This window comes from Talpa europaea (assembly GCF_964194135.1).
Source record: "Talpa europaea genome assembly, chromosome: 7".
In the NCBI taxonomy this organism is placed as follows: domain Eukaryota; kingdom Metazoa; phylum Chordata; class Mammalia; order Eulipotyphla; family Talpidae; genus Talpa; species Talpa europaea.
The window spans coordinates 88,479,561-88,498,329 of record NC_140074.1 but is presented as its reverse complement, the minus strand read 5'-3'; the positions used below and the strand labels follow the sequence as shown (position 1 = coordinate 88,498,329).

The 18,769-nt window shown below is 55.0% G+C and overlaps 1 protein-coding gene across 3 annotated transcripts in view; it reads left to right on the top strand.

Annotated features, from left to right (window-relative positions):
* ATP2A3 (ATPase sarcoplasmic/endoplasmic reticulum Ca2+ transporting 3) overlaps positions 1-17,462 on the top strand; it is a gene marked incomplete at both ends in the record, with an annotated part of 31,468 nt that extends 14,006 nt beyond the window's left edge. The window contains 15 exons of one of the 3 annotated variants that reach the window (XM_084238789.1): positions 280-744; positions 2,373-2,461; positions 2,578-2,680; positions 3,919-4,050; positions 4,436-4,561; positions 6,021-6,239; positions 6,326-6,661; positions 9,172-9,392; positions 10,316-10,518; positions 11,065-11,150; positions 13,187-13,320; positions 13,744-13,861; positions 14,353-14,470; positions 14,808-14,880; positions 17,399-17,462. In XM_084238789.1, coding sequence (XP_084094915.1) covers positions 280-744; positions 2,373-2,461; positions 2,578-2,680; positions 3,919-4,050; positions 4,436-4,561; positions 6,021-6,239; positions 6,326-6,661; positions 9,172-9,392; positions 10,316-10,518; positions 11,065-11,150; positions 13,187-13,320; positions 13,744-13,861; positions 14,353-14,470; positions 14,808-14,880; positions 17,399-17,462 — 2,487 coding nt within the window. Of the gene's footprint in view, positions 1-279; positions 745-2,372; positions 2,462-2,577; positions 2,681-3,918; positions 4,051-4,435; positions 4,562-6,020; positions 6,240-6,325; positions 6,662-9,171; positions 9,393-10,315; positions 10,519-11,064; positions 11,151-13,186; positions 13,321-13,743; positions 13,862-14,352; positions 14,471-14,792; positions 14,908-17,398 lie in introns of all 3 variants that reach the window. The other 2 variants (XM_084238787.1, XM_084238788.1) reach the window with 2 other exon arrangements.
* Between the last annotated feature and the right edge of the window lie 1,307 nt (positions 17,463-18,769).

Genomic DNA, 18,769 nt, shown 5'->3' with positions numbered 1-18,769 from the left:
TGCTGGTTGATCAGATTGTCCCTATGGGCCTGGTACTGCTTCTGGGTCAGACCACGTTAGAATACTGGGGATATGTGCGGGACCAAGTCCCTGCCTTTACAGAGCTGGCTTTCGGGGGAATGACAGTAGCCTCTCAATAATACAGAGCTGGGTCAGTCTGGGAGCAAAGTGATGAGGCGAAAAAGAAGAGGGTAAGAGCCCTACCTTGGCCTAAAGGAATCAGGAGCCCTAGATAGCTCGGGTGCTCAGCAGCCTTTCCCTGGTCCTTCCCTCGGCCAGGGCACCAACATCGCATCCGGGAAGGCAGTGGGTGTGGCGGTGGCCACAGGCCTGAACACAGAGCTGGGGAAGATCCGGAGCCAGATGGCAGCGGTGGAGCCAGAGCGGACGCCACTACAGCGCAAGCTCGATGAGTTTGGGCGACAGCTGTCCCGTGCCATCTCTGTGATCTGCGTGGCGGTGTGGGTCATCAACATTGGCCACTTTGCTGATCCGGCCCATGGCGGCTCCTGGCTCCGAGGTGCTGTCTACTACTTCAAGATTGCTGTGGCCCTGGCTGTGGCTGCCATCCCCGAGGGCCTCCCGGCTGTCATCACTACATGCCTGGCACTGGGCACACGGCGCATGGCACGCAAAAACGCCATCGTGCGGAGTCTGCCCTCTGTGGAGACCCTGGGCTGCACCTCGGTCATCTGCTCCGACAAGACAGGCACACTCACCACCAATCAGATGTCTGTCTGCCGGGTGAGTGGTCATGACCAGGTTGGGGCCCCATGGATGTTGCTGTGAGATGCTGGGCAGGCTGGTGTACCTCTCTGGACCACTCCCTGACTCATTTTTGGCCAGGGATGGCGAAAAAAACCTGTGGCCCATCCCGTGGTGGGGAGCAGAGCCGGGCTTCCATGGGGCAGAGAAGACGACTGTCAGACTGCAACAAAGTCTGGCTGAACATGTGTCACTGGGACCCATTGTCATGGTAGGACCCAGGCAGCCCTTCATGAACCTTAGTCTTTTCATTTGAAGTTTGGGTGTGTGAGCCCTGCCAGGTGACCATGAAGGACTCAGGAGAGAGTCAGGTACAACCTTGTCACCTGAGGAAAGCTAGGCCTGGACCTGCGATCTGTCCTGCTTTACCATGACTTCTGCAGTCAACATCTGTTATCAGATATGCCAGCTCCAGTGACCTGGGAAGGGCCAGGGCTGGAATTATTTATTCCCTGCACTCGATCCCATATCCCAAGTCTGCTGTCTGCATGCCTCAGGGATTCTGGCTGGGACCCCAGCATGCCCATGGGGTAGCAGGGTGAGTGGGATGGTGATGAAGGTTGAGGGTTTCCCGCCTTTCCCTGGCTCCCCCATTGCTCCTCTCCCACCCTTCCCCCATAATATGCCCACTGGACCTTGGAAACCCAGGCTCTGTTTTTAAGATCCCAGTGCTCCATAGAAGACCCTCAGAGGCAGCTACAAAGCTTGGAGGTCACACCGGCAAGCTTTATTGCCCTGTACCCCTGATGACTACAATCCCTAATAGGACTTTATTTGAAGTGTTCCTTGACTGAAATAAAGATTTGAAAAGCACAGTATAGAGAAGTTATAGAGCCTTGCATTCTTGCCAACAGGCTGAGAAACTTGACTTCTCAAGGGAGGTGCTGACTGGCGGGCTGACCCCCGCCCCCGTGCCAGAGCAGGGAGGAGAGCGTGAAGGAAAGAACATTGAACTTCTGGCTGCTGGGCTGACCACTGATTAGGAAATAGCAACAAAGCTGTTTCTAGACTGTCTCTCTGGCAGAGCTGACATACACAGGAGTGGGCTGTCTTGGGAGGGGTGAGCCCTTTGTTGTCGAGGTGCCCAGGTAGGGCTGGGTGGGGCAGCAGGCTTTGTGGGCAGGAGCTCACTCTCTGGGGACACCTTTGAGCAAGAGGGGTGTGTGCCTTAGAACAGAGTGTGGGATACCTTCCCGGCAAGCCAGGAGCTCATCCCCTGAAGGGAAAGTGGCACTGGGCTCTGATTCCACTTTCTCCTTATGTTGCCAGTGGGAGAAAGTGAGGCTCAGGTGCTCAGCCAGGGTTTGCACAGTGAGGGGCCAGGACCAGGCTTCCTGCCCTTGCTCAGGGCATCGGCCAATCTATTAGCCTCTCAGTGGTCCAGAGAGACAGACAAGCCCACGCTGGACACACCTGGGCCGAGGGGGGAGGGGCAGCCTCCGCCCCGACTCCACTCTTTCAGGCGCTTTGAGACCCTGGAGGGAGGGCAGGCCAGTAACTCCTCAGGGGCCCACAAGACGCCACCCTGGGGTCCGGCTTTAGTCAGGCTGGCTGCGCAGGGAGGAGGGAGGCCAGGGCTCGCCCGAGATTGTGCCTTCACGCCCTAGATGTTCGTGGTCGCCGAGGCCGAAGCTGGCTCCAGCCGTTTGCACGAGTTCACCATCTCGGGCACCACCTATGCCCCGGAGGGCGAAGTGTGAGTGCTGCTGCGGGGGCCTGGTTTCCAGGTGGGCGGGCCCAAGGCGCTGAGCACCTCCCAGGGGCGGGGCTGCAGCCCCGGTGCTGACGGTGCTGACGTCCCGGCTTTGGCAGGCGCCAGGGGGAGCAGCTGGTGCGCTGTGGGACGTTTGACGGACTGGTGGAGCTGGCGACCATCTGTGCCCTGTGCAATGACTCCGCGCTGGACTACAACGAGGTGGGCCCCCATTCCCTCCCATGGCCGCCTTAGTGTCCAGGCCCCCAGGACGGACCCTTCTTTCAGAGTTTCAAAGCTCCTGGGATGGTGGTCCCTGCCCTTTGGGAGTGCCACACCCCAAGGGCATTGCTACCCTTTCACTCAATCCACTGCTGCTCCGGCTTCCTGAGACTGGCTTGGGAACCTTGATCTGGAGGTCGTGGGTTGTGGAGGACTGTCATGTAAAGAACTGAAGGGCTAGGAGTACCTGGAGAAAGAGTTTTGGGGAGCGAGGGTAGGAAGGGTGTTTAAAGCAGAAGGCGCAACCCAGAATAGACCCATAGACCATAACAGCCTGATGCGATTTAGGCATTGAATGCCCTTCCCTGTGGCTGGAGAGTGAATGGAGCCTGCAGGAAGAGGCTTTCTGCTGAGGGTAGGACTTGACCAGACCAAGTAGATCCAATGCCCAGCTGAGGCCAGTAGGGTTTTGAGCAGATAAGTGATAGGGTCAGATTTGCATTTATATGATCAGCTTTCATTTGCTGAATGGAGGACGGAATAGACCTGGCAAGCCTGGAACAGGCAGCCCTGTGTGGTTGTCCGGTCCAGAGATGCTGATTTGAGTCCCAGGTAGGGCCTCAGGGAGAGGGGGAGGCAGGGGTTGGAGGGAAATTTAGGAGCTCAAATCCTGGGACTTAGTGACTGGTTAGGTGGAAAAGGGAGGTGGTCAGGGTAACTCCTGGTTTCTGTCCTGGCTCAGACAGTCACTGGAGTGGCAAATATAGGGAGAGGGGGATGTGGCCTAAGGGACCCCAGGGAACAAAGTCCAACAGGCAGCAACTGGACATGTAGGTTTGGAGGTCGGAGAGAGGTGGCAACTAGGCTGGATCCTGGCAGCCATGAGCACACACAAGGTGGTAGAGGTCGGGGAGAGAAGGTGTGAGAGACAGAACAGGGCCTGGACAGCAGGATTTAAAGGGAATTTGGTGAAAGGAGCTGAGAAGGAGTGGACAGAGCAAAGCAGCGGGTGCCTGACCATTGATGTCAGCGGAGAAGAGAGAGCTGGAAAAAGGGGTTAGCAGTAGTGCCAGGTCACCCGTAACCAGGGTCAGCAATAGTGCAAAGGGCTCAGAGCTGGTCGGCTGCAGAGCAGATTACAGGTAACTGGCAAAGGGAGTTGAGGGGTCAGGGAATAAGTGGGGAGCCCCACTGGAGGACACTGTACCCCTTATTTCCTGTATCCTGGATCCCACCAGGCCAAGGGCGTGTATGAGAAAGTGGGAGAGGCCACAGAGACGGCTCTGACTTGCCTGGTGGAGAAGATGAATGTGTTCGACACTGACCTGAAATCCCTGTCCCGGGTGGAACGAGCCAGTGCCTGCAACTCGGTGAGCTGGGTGAGGGCCCAGGCCATAGATGACATGGCTGGGGCTTCTGGGGCATCTGGAGAAGGGAGAGAGAACAGTTTTGGGAGGCTTCTGGGAGAGGAAACTACCTCTGACCCTAGGAAGACTTGGCTGGGGAGAAAAGAGAGGAAAACAGTGAGTGTGGGCAAGAACTAGGGGTTGGAAAGTCCACAGCATAGTAAAAAAACTTGATGCATTTCTAATCATTTCTGGGGCTAAAGAGGAGATGGGCCTTGAATGCCCGGGTCAGGGGACAGACATCAGTCCTCCAGGATCAAGGGGCTTTTCATGGGACCAAGCAGCTGGCGAGATGGCAGTGGGAGTCCCTGGCTGTACCCCTCATGTCCTGACCCGCCTGGGCCCACAGGTCATCAAGCAGCTGATGCGGAAAGAGTTTACCCTGGAGTTCTCCCGAGACCGGAAGTCCATGTCGGTGTATTGCACACCCACCTGCTCTGACACGGGGGCCAGGGGCAGCAAGATGTTTGTGAAGGTGAGCACTGCCTCACCAGCGTGGGTCCCCCTGCACAGCCAGGTTCTCTCGGAGATCTGGTCCCCCGTCTTGTGAAGCATCAGAGACTGCAGCTGCAGGAGAACAAGGAAGGTGTCAAAGCTGTGAACAGGGGAGTCAGCTTGCCATGGACAGTTGGGAACAGGATCCGGGTGTGGTGGAGATAAAGTCAGGACAGGCGCTGGGGCCTGCCCTTGACCATGGTCGCAGCTCTGGACTGAGGCACTGCTCTGCCACATGGCCTTGGGGTCATCCATGCGCCTGCATGGGCCTCATCTCTCCTGAATGTCAGGGTCAGGCTGAAGTTCAGAAGCCCTTTGCCTCTGATGGGGGTGTTGATGCGGTTGGTGGCTATCTTTGGTATTTTGTGTTTTGGAAATTGAGTCCCAGAAACCAGCTCCCATCAATACCTCTGCCCATAGCACCGCCTGTCTCTGCTTTTGAACCTGAAGCAAGAATCAGAGCCCCACCTTCACCCCGTAGTGGAGGTTTTAACCCCTTTTGAAATGAAAAGGCTTCTGTATTAAGAATTTGGACAGCTTTCAAAGCTTAGCATTTGGAGTGACCTTTTGGAAGAGAGAGAAACCATTGATGGGACATTCAGAGCCTATTCCCAGGCCTGGGGCGAGTTCTGAGGTGAGAACTGAGGCCACTGAGGAACCTGCCCCCACTAGACCACCTTCCCAGAGCCACACCCATTGTTTTCCCAGCATGACTCCCACTGCTGAGCCCCTGAAGATTGGGATCCCGGTGGCACCAGGCAGGGCCTGCAGGAGGGCTGCCTGTTCCCACCCCCACCCCCAGTGTGCGGCAGCAAGTCTTTCCAACTATGGGCTGGTACGGGAGGATGCCACCTGTGGGTGCCCTTGATGCTCCTCCCCCTTCTCACTGGGTTTTCTCACTGTGGGCCCCCTTTGGCTCCCACTCGGAGCTTTCAAAGAATGCATTCTGGTTCTTGATCTGGTGTGGTGCCCTTGACCTCTTCCCCCATTCTTCCTGGATTTTCTCACAGTTGGGACCCATTTGATTCCTACTTAGGACTTTCAAAAGAATGCATTTTTTTTAAAAAGATTTATTTATTTATACAAGAACTGGGGTTCAGGCCAGATGTGCGTAGGGCGAGAGGATTCACCAGGGACAGTGGGGAATGGAACAGGCAGATCGACCAAAATACACTACTGAGGGGAGCAGCGGGCGAGACAGGAGAGGTCTACTTGCCATGTGGGTATCTCCATGGCCAGCAGGGATCGGACTGGCACTGCAGAGACTGCGGACAGCTCCACAGCGCTGTGCTTAACCGCCTGCGCCACCAGGGAGGCCCCCCCAAAAGAATGCATTCTTGTCTATGTCCTGCTTTGTTTCTCCTTGGGCAGCCTTTTCCCTTTTCCTCGTTTGGGAAGAAGGGGTAAGATCTTGACCAAAGGGGTTGCCTATTTTGTAGGGGGCTCCCGAGAGTGTCATTGAGCGCTGTAAGTCAGTCCGAGTGGGGAGCCGCACTGTACCCCTGAACACCACCTCCAGGGAGCAAATTCTGGCCAAGATCCGGGACTGGGGCTCCGGCTCAGACACACTGCGCTGCCTGGCTCTGGCCACCCGGGATGCGCCCCCAAGGAAGGAGGACATGCAGCTGGATGACAGTAGCAAGTTTGTACAGTATGAGGTGGGTGCCGGGCAGGACCCCAGGGCTGGGAGGCAGCAGATGGAGGATGGACTCGGGTTCCACTTGCATCTGCACCCTCCCTACAGATGGATCTGACCTTCGTGGGCTGTGTGGGCATGCTGGACCCGCCGCGGCCTGAGGTGGCTGCCTGCATTGAACGCTGCCGCAAGGCAGGTATCCGTGTGGTTATGATCACAGGAGACAACAAAGGCACAGCTGTGGCCATCTGCCGACGGCTGGGCATCTTCGGGGACACAGAGGATGTGGAGGGCAAGGCCTACACGGGCCGAGAATTCGATGACCTCAGCCTCGAACAGCAGCGCCATGCCTGCTGCACAGCCCGCTGCTTTGCGCGTGTAGAGCCAGCACACAAGTCCCGCATCGTGGAGAACCTGCAGTCCTTTAATGAGATCACGGCCATGGTGAGGCCCGGGGACAGGAACCCTGGGCCTGCGGGAGGTGGGGGTATGGGAAGTGGGGTGTGTGTGAAGGGAGTACTTGCCACAAGCCTTGGAAAGAGCAACCCATTGCAATCCCTGGCTCTATTTCAACCTTACTTTTTTTGACATTTTATCACAAAAAATTTCAAGCACAGAGGATGGAATAATTTTATTTTATTTTTAAGATGTATTTATTTATTTATTTATGCATACTAGAGCTGGGTACAGGCCAGAGATGGGGTGGGGGTGAGAGGATTCTCCAGAGACAGAGTGGGGAGCAGAACAGGCAGACTGACTGAAATATACTGCTGAGGGGAGCAGCGGGCAAGACAGGAAAGGTCTGCTTCGCCATGTGGGTTGCTCCCTGGCTGGCCGGGGATTGAACTCGTGCTGTGGAGGCTGCAGTTTGCGTCATAGTGCGGTGCTTAACCCCTTGCACCACCAGGGAGGCCCCAGATAGAATAATTTTATAGCAAATACCTATATATCCGCCATCTGTAGTCTACAAATAACATTGCTTTTAATTTTTTTTAATTTTATACATTTTTTACATCATTTTTCATTTTTGCACAATGTATGCATTTTCATCTTGGTTATAGTCCCCATACAATTCCCACCCCCCCTTGTTTTGATCCTACTCCCTCCTCCCCCCCACCCCCCATAGTGTATCTCTGGTTTATAGTTGCTTGTTGATTTTGCTTTCTACTTTATTTACAAATAACATTGTTATGTTTGCTTTATCACCTACCTATCCATCCTAATCCATCTTAAGTGCATCTCAAAGTAAGTGGCAGACTTCATCTGCATGTACTTCAGCACGCATATTGTTAAAGAGAGAGCAGTCTTTATAGTTTTACTTTTTTTTTTTTTTTTTTTTTCATTTTGGAAGTTAAAGCTTGCATGCAATGAAATGCACAAGCCCTCAGCACAGCATTCATTTGATGAGTCTTGGTAAAAGCTCACACCTGTGTAATCCAACATGTCAGGGGGCATTTCCACCAATCTATGAAGTTCCTGCTTCATTCTTCCCTGCCAGGCCCTTTTCCCACAATCTCAATTTCATCTTCCCCCATTCATAGGTTAGTTTTGTCTGTCCTAGGTTTTCATGTGACTGGAACCATACTATATACACTCTTGTGTCTGGCTTCTTCCTTTTTTATTTTTAAAGTTTTTTTTTTTTTAAAGATTTATTTATACAAGCACTGGGTACAGTCAGAAGTGTGGGAGGGTGAGAGGATTCACCAGAGCCAGAGTGGGGAACAGAACAGGCAGACTGATGAAATATACTGCTGAGGGGAGCAGCAGGCATGGCAGGAGAGGTCTGCGCACCATGTGGGACCCTTGCCGGCGGCCGTGGATCGAACCTGCACTGCAGAGACTGCAGGCAGCTTTGCAGCCCAGCGCTTAACCGCTGCGCAACTGGGGAGGCCCATGTCTGGCTTCTTTCTTTTGAGACTTATCTCAGAATGATCTCCGATGATTGTTTTTTTATTGTTGAATAACACTCCTTTGTGTGACTATACCACCATTCTCCTTTGGATGGCCATTTGTTTGGAACCTCTGATTGTTCTGTCTCATTCTTGATTGCTTGCTGATTTGTCACCATTTATCTGCGTCTTCACCTCAACCTGGCTTCTGTTAACCTCCAGCCTAATCTAATCCTTTACCTTGATCTTAAACTTGACTTGTGACCCATCCTTGACCTAGATGCAGAGCTAGAATTGTCTACTATAACCTGGCTTTTTCCCTATTTTTGACCTTCATGCTCACTTGGCCCCTAATCTTGCTTGACCTTGATCATCTTCATCTGATTCTTTACTTTGAACTCAGCCCTTATATGTATTCTGGTTTTAACCTGGACCCCAACCTGATCCTTGACATTGACTTTGACTCCCCTTCAACGCTGTACTTTATGTTGATTTCAACTGTGATCTGGCCTCCAATTTTGACCTTCCCTACAACTCCTGCTTTCACCCATGGCATCACTCCTGATGTGGAACATAATCTTGACTTGCCCTCTGGCTTTGATTTGATCTCTACCTTAATCTATTTTTTTAATCCTGAGCCTCAGTTCATTCAGTCTTGACCTTCACCTTGACTCCAAACCTCCTGGTCCATGACCTGGGCCACAACCATGACCTTCACCCCAACTTGATCTTAACTTTGTCCCTAACCTCAATTTCATCTTCTATTATACATCCAACCTGCATTTCATCTCCACCCTCATGTTGACCCACCCTCATCCCCATCCTACTTTACCATCTTTTCTGACTCAGACTTGATCAACTTTGTCCTTGTCTGCACCCCACCCCCCATCTCCTCGGTTTCATCCCCACCCCAATTTCTAAGCTCATTCTTGACTTCACTCTGTTTTGCACAGATGTCTGCTTCTTCAGGAACATTCCCTAAGCTTGGGGATAGGCTGAGTTGAAGGGGGCGGGGGGGTGGCAGGGAAGTTTCTCAAGCATGATCTTTTCTAACCTGGTTCCCAGACTGGAGATGGGGTGAATGATGCCCCAGCCCTGAAGAAAGCAGAGATTGGCATCGCCATGGGCTCTGGCACAGCTGTGGCCAAATCTGCAGCAGAGATGGTACTGTCAGATGACAACTTTGCCTCCATCGTGGCTGCGGTGGAGGAGGGTCGGGCTATCTACAGCAACATGAAGCAATTCATCCGCTACCTCATCTCCTCCAATGTTGGCGAGGTTGTCTGGTGAGGCTCTGCATTCTCTCCTTCCTCCCAGCTCTGGACCAGCTCTGCATCCTTGAGACCAGGAAATGCCTGTTTCAGGGATGGGGCTGCAGGGGACACATGTCTTGCCCTTGCTGGGACCTTCCAGGGTTCCATCTCGGCATATGCAAGGGTGGGAACACCTCATGTTCCTCCAGAGGCCATGGTGCACCCCAGTCCCCAAGGAGCTACCTGAAATATTCCCTGTTATCCCTCCAGCTATAACCTTCCCTCTTTCAGAATCGTGTGAGACTAGAGAACTAGCCCCACCTCTGGGCAGTAAGGTGTTTGCGTTTGTACATGTATGTGTGTGTGCCTGAGGGGTATGAGTGCTTTCATGCATGTGTGCTCTTGTGCATCTATGGGCATGAGTTCAAGCACAGGATTTGTGTCAGTGTGTAATTGTGTGCACACTTAGGCTCACACGTGTGTGCACAATGTCTGTGGGGAATGGTGGGCACCTGTTTGCCCAGGCACGAGGAAGTTCTGCATCCCTGCCTGGCAGGCGAGTGTGTGCGTGTTTGCCTGCATCTGTGGGATGGGATGGTCTGTGCTAGGTGTTTGCACGTGTCTGTGAACAAATGTATATATACTTGGGCATGCACTATGCACGTGTGTGTGTGTGTGCAAGTGCTAAGGAGGAGCTATATTCTAAACAGGAGGGTCCAGCTCCTTGCTGAACCAAAGAGCAGACCTGCCTTGACTTCTGAGCAGGAATGGGGGAGACAGGGATGGCCCAGTGTGACACATGGCGCAGACAGGCCTCTCGCTCGTGCTCACACATCAAAACCAGCTGATTGAAGTGGGCCTGATATGGAGACAGTGGGTGAACTCCCAGCCTGTGGGATGAGTAGGAGCTGGACCCACCATCTGCTGGGAGCTAGAATCCATGATTCTGATTCCAGCATCTTCCTCACGGCAATTCTGGGTCTGCCTGAAGCCTTAATCCCTGTGCAGCTTCTCTGGGTGAACCTGGTGACAGATGGCCTACCTGCCACAGCTCTGGGCTTCAACCCGCCAGACCTGGACATCATGGAGAAGCAGCCCCGAAACCCTCGTGAAGCCCTCATCAGTGGCTGGCTCTTCTTCCGATATCTGGCTGTTGGAGGTAAAAGAGAATCCCCGCCCTCAGTGAGGTTCCAAAGACCCTTGTATCTGTTGCAAACTGCAGACAGTAATGATTCAGCCTGATTTACCCCCAAACTGTGGCCTGTTAACTAGAAAGAGTCAAAGTCCAGGCATGGCTGGATTTAGGCCGTAGGTAGTATCACCAGCATATTTTGGCTTTACCTTATCTCCATTCTCAAGTACCCTTGGAATGGCAGAATGGCTGCTGCAGCTCCAGCAGGAGAGTTTTTGTTTTTTTTAAAATCACATCTGTCCCGCAATAGTATAATAAAAATCAGGTCTGTTCTCCTTGGCCCGAAATGGGTCACCTACTAATCTAGGCAATCACTTGTCAGGGGTGTGGCAGATGCTGATTGCCAGTGAAGGCACTCAGGGTAGGTGGCACCGCTGGCACTCAGAGTAGATGCCTGCAAACCACACAGCTCAGAGAAGGAGAGGGTGGGTCCCTGACGGAAACTCAGGGAATTACTAGGAAGGGAAATAGATGCCTTTCATCACAGCCAGTTTTCTCTTGCCCTCCCTGCAGTGTATGTAGGCCTCGCTACAGTGGCTGCTGCCACCTGGTGGTTCCTGTATGATGCTGAGGGACCTCACATCACCTTCTACCAGCTGGTAAGGAAGTGATAGGGAGCCTCTTGGGGTTTTTCTAAGGCAGAGCTCACAACTTATGTTGTTGTGGGCTTTCCATGGGAAACCAGTCCAAAATCCCATGGTTGGCCAACAGTGTCCCTCCCTACCTCATTACACATATATAGATACCCATCACCTAAAAGCCCAAACCCAGAAACCCCAGGAAACTTAGAGATAGTGGCACAACACCCCCACCTCGCAACCCCCAGCCAGAGGCTACTTCCTCTCCCTATCATTTCTTTAGGGAGGGACCTAGGGCCATAACAGCTAGGAGATGTGATGGAACTTCAGGCAGAGGACCAAACTGAGGAGACCAGGAGTCTGTCAGCCCTCTCCCATTCTCCCTGTCTCCACCCCTACCCCACAAACCATAACCAGTATGTTTCTTGGGGAAGGGACCCTCTGACCTCTTGAAGTCACCTAGCTGGGAGGTGCCCACCACAGGAACTGCTTAGCTAGGCACAGCTCTGGAAGCCAGCCAGAGACCCCCGGCTACTGTCTGTCTGTCCCTCCGAGTAGTCAACACGTCCTTGTTCCAGTAGCAATACTGGCCAAGCCAGGGTGGGTCTCTTGTTGGAAGCGCAGAGCTGCAGCGATGCAGGCTTTTCTTCTGAGTGTGCCGTTCTTCTAACCTTCTTGTAGACGGAAGAGCTCAAGGGCAGGATGCTGACCCTTTGCCCCATCCTGGGCATATCAGGGGAGCTCTCTGGGTGCAGTATGAGGGCAGGGCTGCCATCACTGGCATCCTCCCTTGGGAGGCTCTGCGATTGCCAGGGTTCTGCTAGCCTGCCCGCTCCCAAACTGACCCCCACCCCTTGCTAGCCCTCAGGTACATGGGTTTTCCCTTTTGGCAGCAAAGGAGTTTGGGGCTCATGCTCTTGTCCCAAAGCTCTGTAGAGTCAGGTCTACTTCAGGCTCCTCTGCTCATCTCATTGAACTCCTGTGGTGGGCCAGGGTGGCTGCCTTCCTCCTGTCCTGTCTCTGTTATCATCCTTTATACTAAGGATCCCGCATCTCCAAGGACAAACCCTGCCCCACCCCACTCCACCTTTCTTCTTCTTTTTTAAAGATTTAGTTATTTATGCATACAAGAACTGGGGTGCAAGCCAGAGGTACCGGGGGGTGAGAGGATTCACCAGAGACAGAGTCGGGGGGCAAAACAGGCAGATCAACTGAAATACACTGTTGAGGGGAGCAGCCGGTGAGGCAGGAGAGGTCTGCTGCACCATGTGGGTCACCTCCCTGGCCGAGGATCGAATTTGTGCTGCAGTAGTTTTGGATAGCTTCATAGTGCTGATGCCCAACCCTCTGCGCCACCAGGGAGGCCCCCCAGTAATGGTTTTAGTATTTGTTTTGAAAAATACATTCCACTGGGTCTCCCTGGTGGGCAAGGGGTTAAGCGCGGCACTGTGGGGGATTGAACTCATGCTGCAGTGGCTGGTGATAGCTTGATAGCTCAGTCTTTAACCCCTGTGCCACCAGGGAGGCCCCACCTTTCTTCTGAGCCCAGCCAGATCCCTCCCTAGGATACAGGCTCACAGTGCTCTCCAAGTCCAAGTCTGTCCTCTTTCTCCCAAACTAATCCCTCTCCTGCAACCCTGTCTTGGCTCCATACCTCCCCATTCACCCATGACAGATGCCCTGGGGGTCATGCCAGACACAGCCCGAAGATCATTAATCCACACCTCAGATACTAAGCCACACCCCCATTCTGTACCTTCAGGGTAAAACCAGGGCCCTCCCCTGATTCCAGGGCCTCCTGCCAGCCTCTCCAGCCTGATGCCCGCTGCTCTCCCTCTAATCCACCATATGTCTACCCAGAACTGTCTGCCCTTCTCCTCGCACATCCTGCCCCTGTGCCCATCTTGGGCAAGCACTCCTCCCTGGGCCCACCCTATGGCCACTGAATAACCTTATGTTCAGTCCTGAGATGTGGGCAGAGGTGGGGCTTCCTTCTTCCTAGCCACCGGCCCCTTCCCTGACGCTGTTCCCCATCCGACCCACTGTGGTGCCCTCAGAGGAACTTTCTGAAGTGCTCAGAGGACAACCCTGTCTTTGCCGGCGTTGACTGTGAGGTCTTCGAGTCCCGCTTCCCCACAACCATGGCCTTGTCCGTGCTGGTGACCATTGAGATGTGCAACGCCCTCAACAGGTGGGCTGGGCCCAGGACCTGGAGCTGGGGTTGAGGGGTGGGGGCTGAGTGTCAGGCAGGGCCCAGGATTAGGGTGTGAGGGTCAGGGGTCTAGAAAAGGGTTTTGAGGATCAGTGGGGCCAGCATTGGGACCCAGAGAACAAAGGGGTCTGAAGAAACAGAGGGGCCAGGATTGAATCTAAGGGACAAAGAAGGGGCTCCAAGCCCCAGCACGGGCCTCTGGGGACTGAGCAGATACCAGACACTGAGCAGATACCTCCAGCTGCACTGGCTTCCTAGACGTGCTCCAACCCTTGGGCCCAATGAGAAAATGCTGAGGCTCAGGCCCCCTTGAATCTCCTCCTGGGGGTGGGGGCAGATGGGTGCCCACAACAGGACCTGCCCGAATCCTTGCCCGAGGTAAGCACCCTGTGCCCTTGGCAGCGTCTCGGAGAACCAGTCGCTGCTTCGGATGCCGCCCTGGTTGAACCCTTGGCTGCTGGCGGCTGTGGCCATGTCCATGGCACTGCACTTCCTCATCCTGCTTGTGCCACCCCTGCCAGTGAGTCGCCTGCCCTGCCCTACTCCCCTTCTCTGACTCCTGGGGGAGAGGGTCCCCATCGTCTTCTGAAGTTACCCACCCTGGGCTGGTGGCTCCCTGGAAGCCTGGGAGGTGGGGGGTGCTGGAAGTCTGGCCAGCCACCACTCTCCAGATGTGCCCCTGCCTTCAGGAGCCCCCAGACTTGGGCACCAGAAGAGGCATGAACCCCCTTGCTGTGGGGACTCTCCCAAGACTGGGGCAGGAGGAAAGACTGACCTCTTTCCAGTGCAGAATCCTTCCCACTTCCCAGCAGGACACAAGGCATTTGGTCCTGTGATTGAGGGGGGTTGGCACTTTAGGCAGAGAAAATGGGGTGGACAAAGATTGGGAGGTGGGACTCGAGAGGCTTCTGGACCTTGCTCGAAGAGTCCAGTGGATCTCAGGTGCACAGGTAGATTTTGGGAGCACCAGGCAGTCTGTCCTTGAACCAAGCCCCCCCGCCCCTGCCCCAGCTCATTTTCCAGGTGACCCCACTGAATGGGCACCAGTGGGTAGTGGTGCTCCAGATATCTCTGCCTGTCATTCTGCTGGATGAGGCTCTCAAGTACCTGTCCCGGAACCACATGGACGGTGAGTGGGAGACCCAGCTCTTCCCACCCTGCTTGCCTCCCCACTGCTTCCCCGCCTGCCTCTGCTCCAGGCTGCAGTGGGCCGGTGCTGGTTTCACGCTCCCTGTCTGTCCAGAGCAGGAGGTGTTCTTGGATCGCCATGTGGAGGACAGGAAGGGGCTCTGGTGGCTCTGACTTTGGTGTCTGCAGGGGTTGGGCTCTTGGGGCAGCCAGGGGAGCACCGCTCAGGGCCACACTGCCTCGCTGGCCTCACTCACCAACCCCCTCTGCATAGCCCCCGGTGCCCTCCTCTGGGCCTTGACCTCTGACGTCTCTGCCCCCGGCCTGTCTTTATCCAGGCATTCTCAGGACAGTCTCCCAGACATGGAGTGGGCAGCTGCTGACCGCCTCCCAGACCCCAGACCACACCGGGTTGGCCTCTTTGGTGTCACCTTGTGGGTTGGGTGGAAGGGTTGGTTCTCTGTTTCTGAGCTCAGAGTTCTGAGTCTGTCTTAACCTAGGAATGGAGGACAGACCGGCCGGTGTCGGGGTGGGGGCCAGTATGGGGAGGAACAGTCTGGGGCCTGGCCTCTATCTGCCTGGCCCTGCAAGAGGGACTCAACAGTGGGCATTCTGCACCTCCCAGTGGCACGGGAGGCATTCTCACTGTCAGGGCGTCCCAGTGGGAGAGGAGGCGGGGGCAAGAAACACCCAGTTTCTGGGACTTTGAGCCAAGGGAGTACACCCGCACCCTGTGACCTGGCCTCCATGGAAGGGCCTGGGTGAGACCCAGCAAGGGCTGAGCCCTGCACTCCAGCAGCTGGTTCTTGAGGGCCACCTCTGGCAGGAATGTGTCCTGGGCCCAGGGGAGGGTGCCTGGGGTAGGGGGCTATAAATAGATCACGAGCCTGTCATTCCACAGGGGCCAAGGCAATCAATCGGCCCCCATCTCCCACGCAGGCCAGCCCTCCCCAGTGCTGCAAATATTTTATCTTTTTTGGCTCCCTCTCTCTGGAGGAGCTGGCCTACCCCAGATCTGTCCCGTCGTGGGGGGCTTGCCTGAAGATGGAGGCTGGTGTTCAATCACAGCAAGGTTTGTTGGAGCCCACGGTAGGTAGGGAGAACCTGCCGAGGCACACTGCCCCCTATGTGGCTCTTTGTGGCTCACCCCCTGTGGGCACCCCCGGAGGGATGAAGAGGGGGAATGAATCTGTGAAACGCCATCTGTGGGAGCCCAGACCACCCCATTTCTGAGCATGGGTGGTCTGTCAGAGAACCCGCTGTCCAGCCTTGACCATATCCACTTACCTGGGAAGCCAGGCCTCCTGGGGACTTGGGCAGCTTGAGCAAGCTCTCTGTCTTCCTCAGAAACCTTGCCTAGTGGCCACAATTGCCAAGGAGTTCAGCAGTTGGTTTTTTTGGTTTTTTGGTTTGTTTTTTTTTTTTTTTTTTTGAGAAAACTTTAAAGTGAGAGAATTCTTTCCATGGCTAAAAGTTCTCTGCCAATGGGGAAAGCCGATGGCTTTCTTGGGTGGAGGATACAGGTCTAGAAGGAGGGAGCACGCCCTTCGCAGGATGGGGCAGGTTGGAGAGCTGGGTTGGGGTAGTTTCTAGGAGAGGCGGAGTGCGAGTGGAGATCTGAACGGGGAGGCTGGGGCCTGGCGGAGAAGGGGCTGGGCTAGCACAGCGTCACTAGTGGGCTGGGGCTCGGAGTGCATGTGGGGGGTTGAGGCCAGGGAGCGGCAAGGACCTCAAATGCCCAGGAAAGGACCCTGGACAGTGTCCGCAGGGCACTGGGAGCCCCAGAGTGTAGGCATAAGAAGGACTGGGGTGACTGGAGGACAGACGGGAGGGATATGACCAAAGGCAGGAAGACTGGTGAGCCCTGCTGAGCTGGCTTGGGGAAGACACTGCACCCCACCCCAGGTGAGCCGGTCCTGGGGACACTACCTACACGATTAACCTGGGATGTTGATCATGGTTCCGAAGAGGTGTGGCTTGAAAGTAGGTGCCCTGCTGTGAGGAGTAGCTGTGGGGCCTGCGGAACAGACTCAGGCTGGGCACCGGTGGTTGCATCAGAGAGGTGGGGTGGAGTGTGTCTGCTGGAAGCCAGGACAGCTCTGCCCTATGTGCCTGCAGTCCCTCGGGCCTCCTAAAGCCAGACGGGGCGGGGGTGAGAGACGGGACCCTGTTACGTTCCCAAGCCAGCTGTGTGGCCTTTTAGGGAAGTTTTGCTGAGGCCTGATGCTTGTGACTTCCTGTGATTTACAAGGGAGAATTATGGATACCGGGTCAGTGCCCAAGGGCTTGGGGGGGTTCCTCTTGTTCCCCCTCTTGGCTTTGTCCAGGTGTGTGTGAGCAGCTGTCAGAGGCCTGTGGGCTGGGCTGAGCGGGAGGCCTGGAGCTGCAGAATCAGACAGAGCTGGGAGGGTCCAGGAGATGTGGCAGCTTGCGCTTTATTCCAAAGGAGCAGGGAGCCATTGGAGGGGAGGATGGGCTGGATTAGTAGCCGGATGCCAGGGCACAAGGACAATGGTGAGGTAATTAGGGCTGAGGTGCCTTAAGACCTAGGGGCAGCAGAGGTCCGATGAGCTGAAGAGACATAGGTGGTAAAATTGCAGGCCGGGGCATATAGAATGGGCAGGAGTCAAGGATGCCCTGGTTTCTGGATCTCGTGCTGGGTGGTGGTTCCCCAAGCCAAAAACCAAGAGGAGGACGTGCACTGGGGTGGGCAAGGGAGCTGATGGAGTACGCACAGTGAAGGAAACCCAGGGAACATCCGTGCACAGCTGTCCACCTGGGGCTGAGGAGATGCTGTGGGCCGGGCAGGGGTGCGGGGTATGGGGGTGGGCTAACTGAAGCTGAGGGAGGGTGGGATGGCTGAGGAAGGGGCCAGAAGGAATCAGCCTGCCGCCTATACTTCTTAACTTGCTCTTGGTCTTTTTTCCAGAAGTAAAGGACCGGAAGTGAGTGCCAGGGCCAGAGTGGAGTCTCCCGTGTGTTCGTCAGACTAATGGTGCCGAAGCGTTCACCCCTAGTCCCTGCCCTTCACCACGCTGATCCGCTTGCTCACCTCGCCCTGCTGAGGTTGGAACAGCTGCCCCAGGCCTGGTCCTGGGGTGTCTGCCCTAGATCTGCCTGCCTTGGGGCTCTACTGCATGTCTCTGGCACTCTCCTGGGAAGTTCACCCTTGAAGCTCTGCCCAGGAGCAGCGACCTGTGAGGGGCCTACCCAGAAGCCAGTGCTGGCAGCAGATCCAGAGATGCAGAGCCCTCCACCCAACGCCCTGTCCACGAGCACACGCTGGAGCCCGCCCCCCCTCACCTGGAGGCTGGGCGTGTCCCTGGTGACCATTGCCTCTGCACTGATGGAGGACACCTGGGGGCCACTCTGACCTTTCGTTTAGTGCCTGGTTTGGGGCCTTGCCACCAGGGGTAGAAGGGGGACATCTGGGCCCAGCTGTGCACAGCAAGAGTGAGCAGCCCCCTCCACTCTGCTGTGCTTCCACAAAGTCGGCTCGTGAGAGCTTGAGTCTGTTCCTGTTTATATGTGCAATGGGTTGAAGGGTCAGAGTGAGGGACACAGGAGTGGGGGAGGGGAACTGGGCAAGCACCTCCTTCCCAGGGAGTCAGCCCAGCCTCTCTCCTCAACTCCACGCACTCCCCGACTCAGGTTTCTCTGTCCTGTGCAAACTAGACAGACCTGCCTTCTCCGGATTCCCTGGTCTGCCAAGCAGAAGTTGCATTTGCCTTCCTGGCACCTGAGACTCCAGGCCTTCTTGGGTTGCTGGCCACTATGCCCTTCCACCCTGTTGCAGCGCAAGGCCACCTCATCTCAAGGTCTGCACGGCTGGGTGATTCTGAGTCCCAGGGATTCTGGACCTCATTCTGCCCCCAACCCCACAAACCAGGAACTGAAAGGATGTCACTAAGAATAGCTAGTTACCCGAGGGCCGTCTTCTCCCTCCCTGCTGGAGCTATGTGTGTCCTTATGGATCATGCCAGATGATAGAAAAAGGACATGTGATGAACAGAAATGTTCTCAACTCAGCTTTTGCCCCTTTGGCAAAAATTAGCTAGGTGTTAGAAGACAGTAGAAGATCATGCCCCTCCTAAAGAGTGTACAAAATGATTATTTTATATGTAAATCAATCCCCTGCAGTCTTTAGGACCCTGCCCACCTCTATCCAGGTCTGCAGGAACTGCAGAGATTCTGGGTTTTTTTTCTCTGCTGGGAGAAAGGGACGTCATAGCAGGGGCCTGAGTTCTGTACCCATCTGCTGACATGCGATTCGGTATAGAAATAAAGGTTAACCACCTAG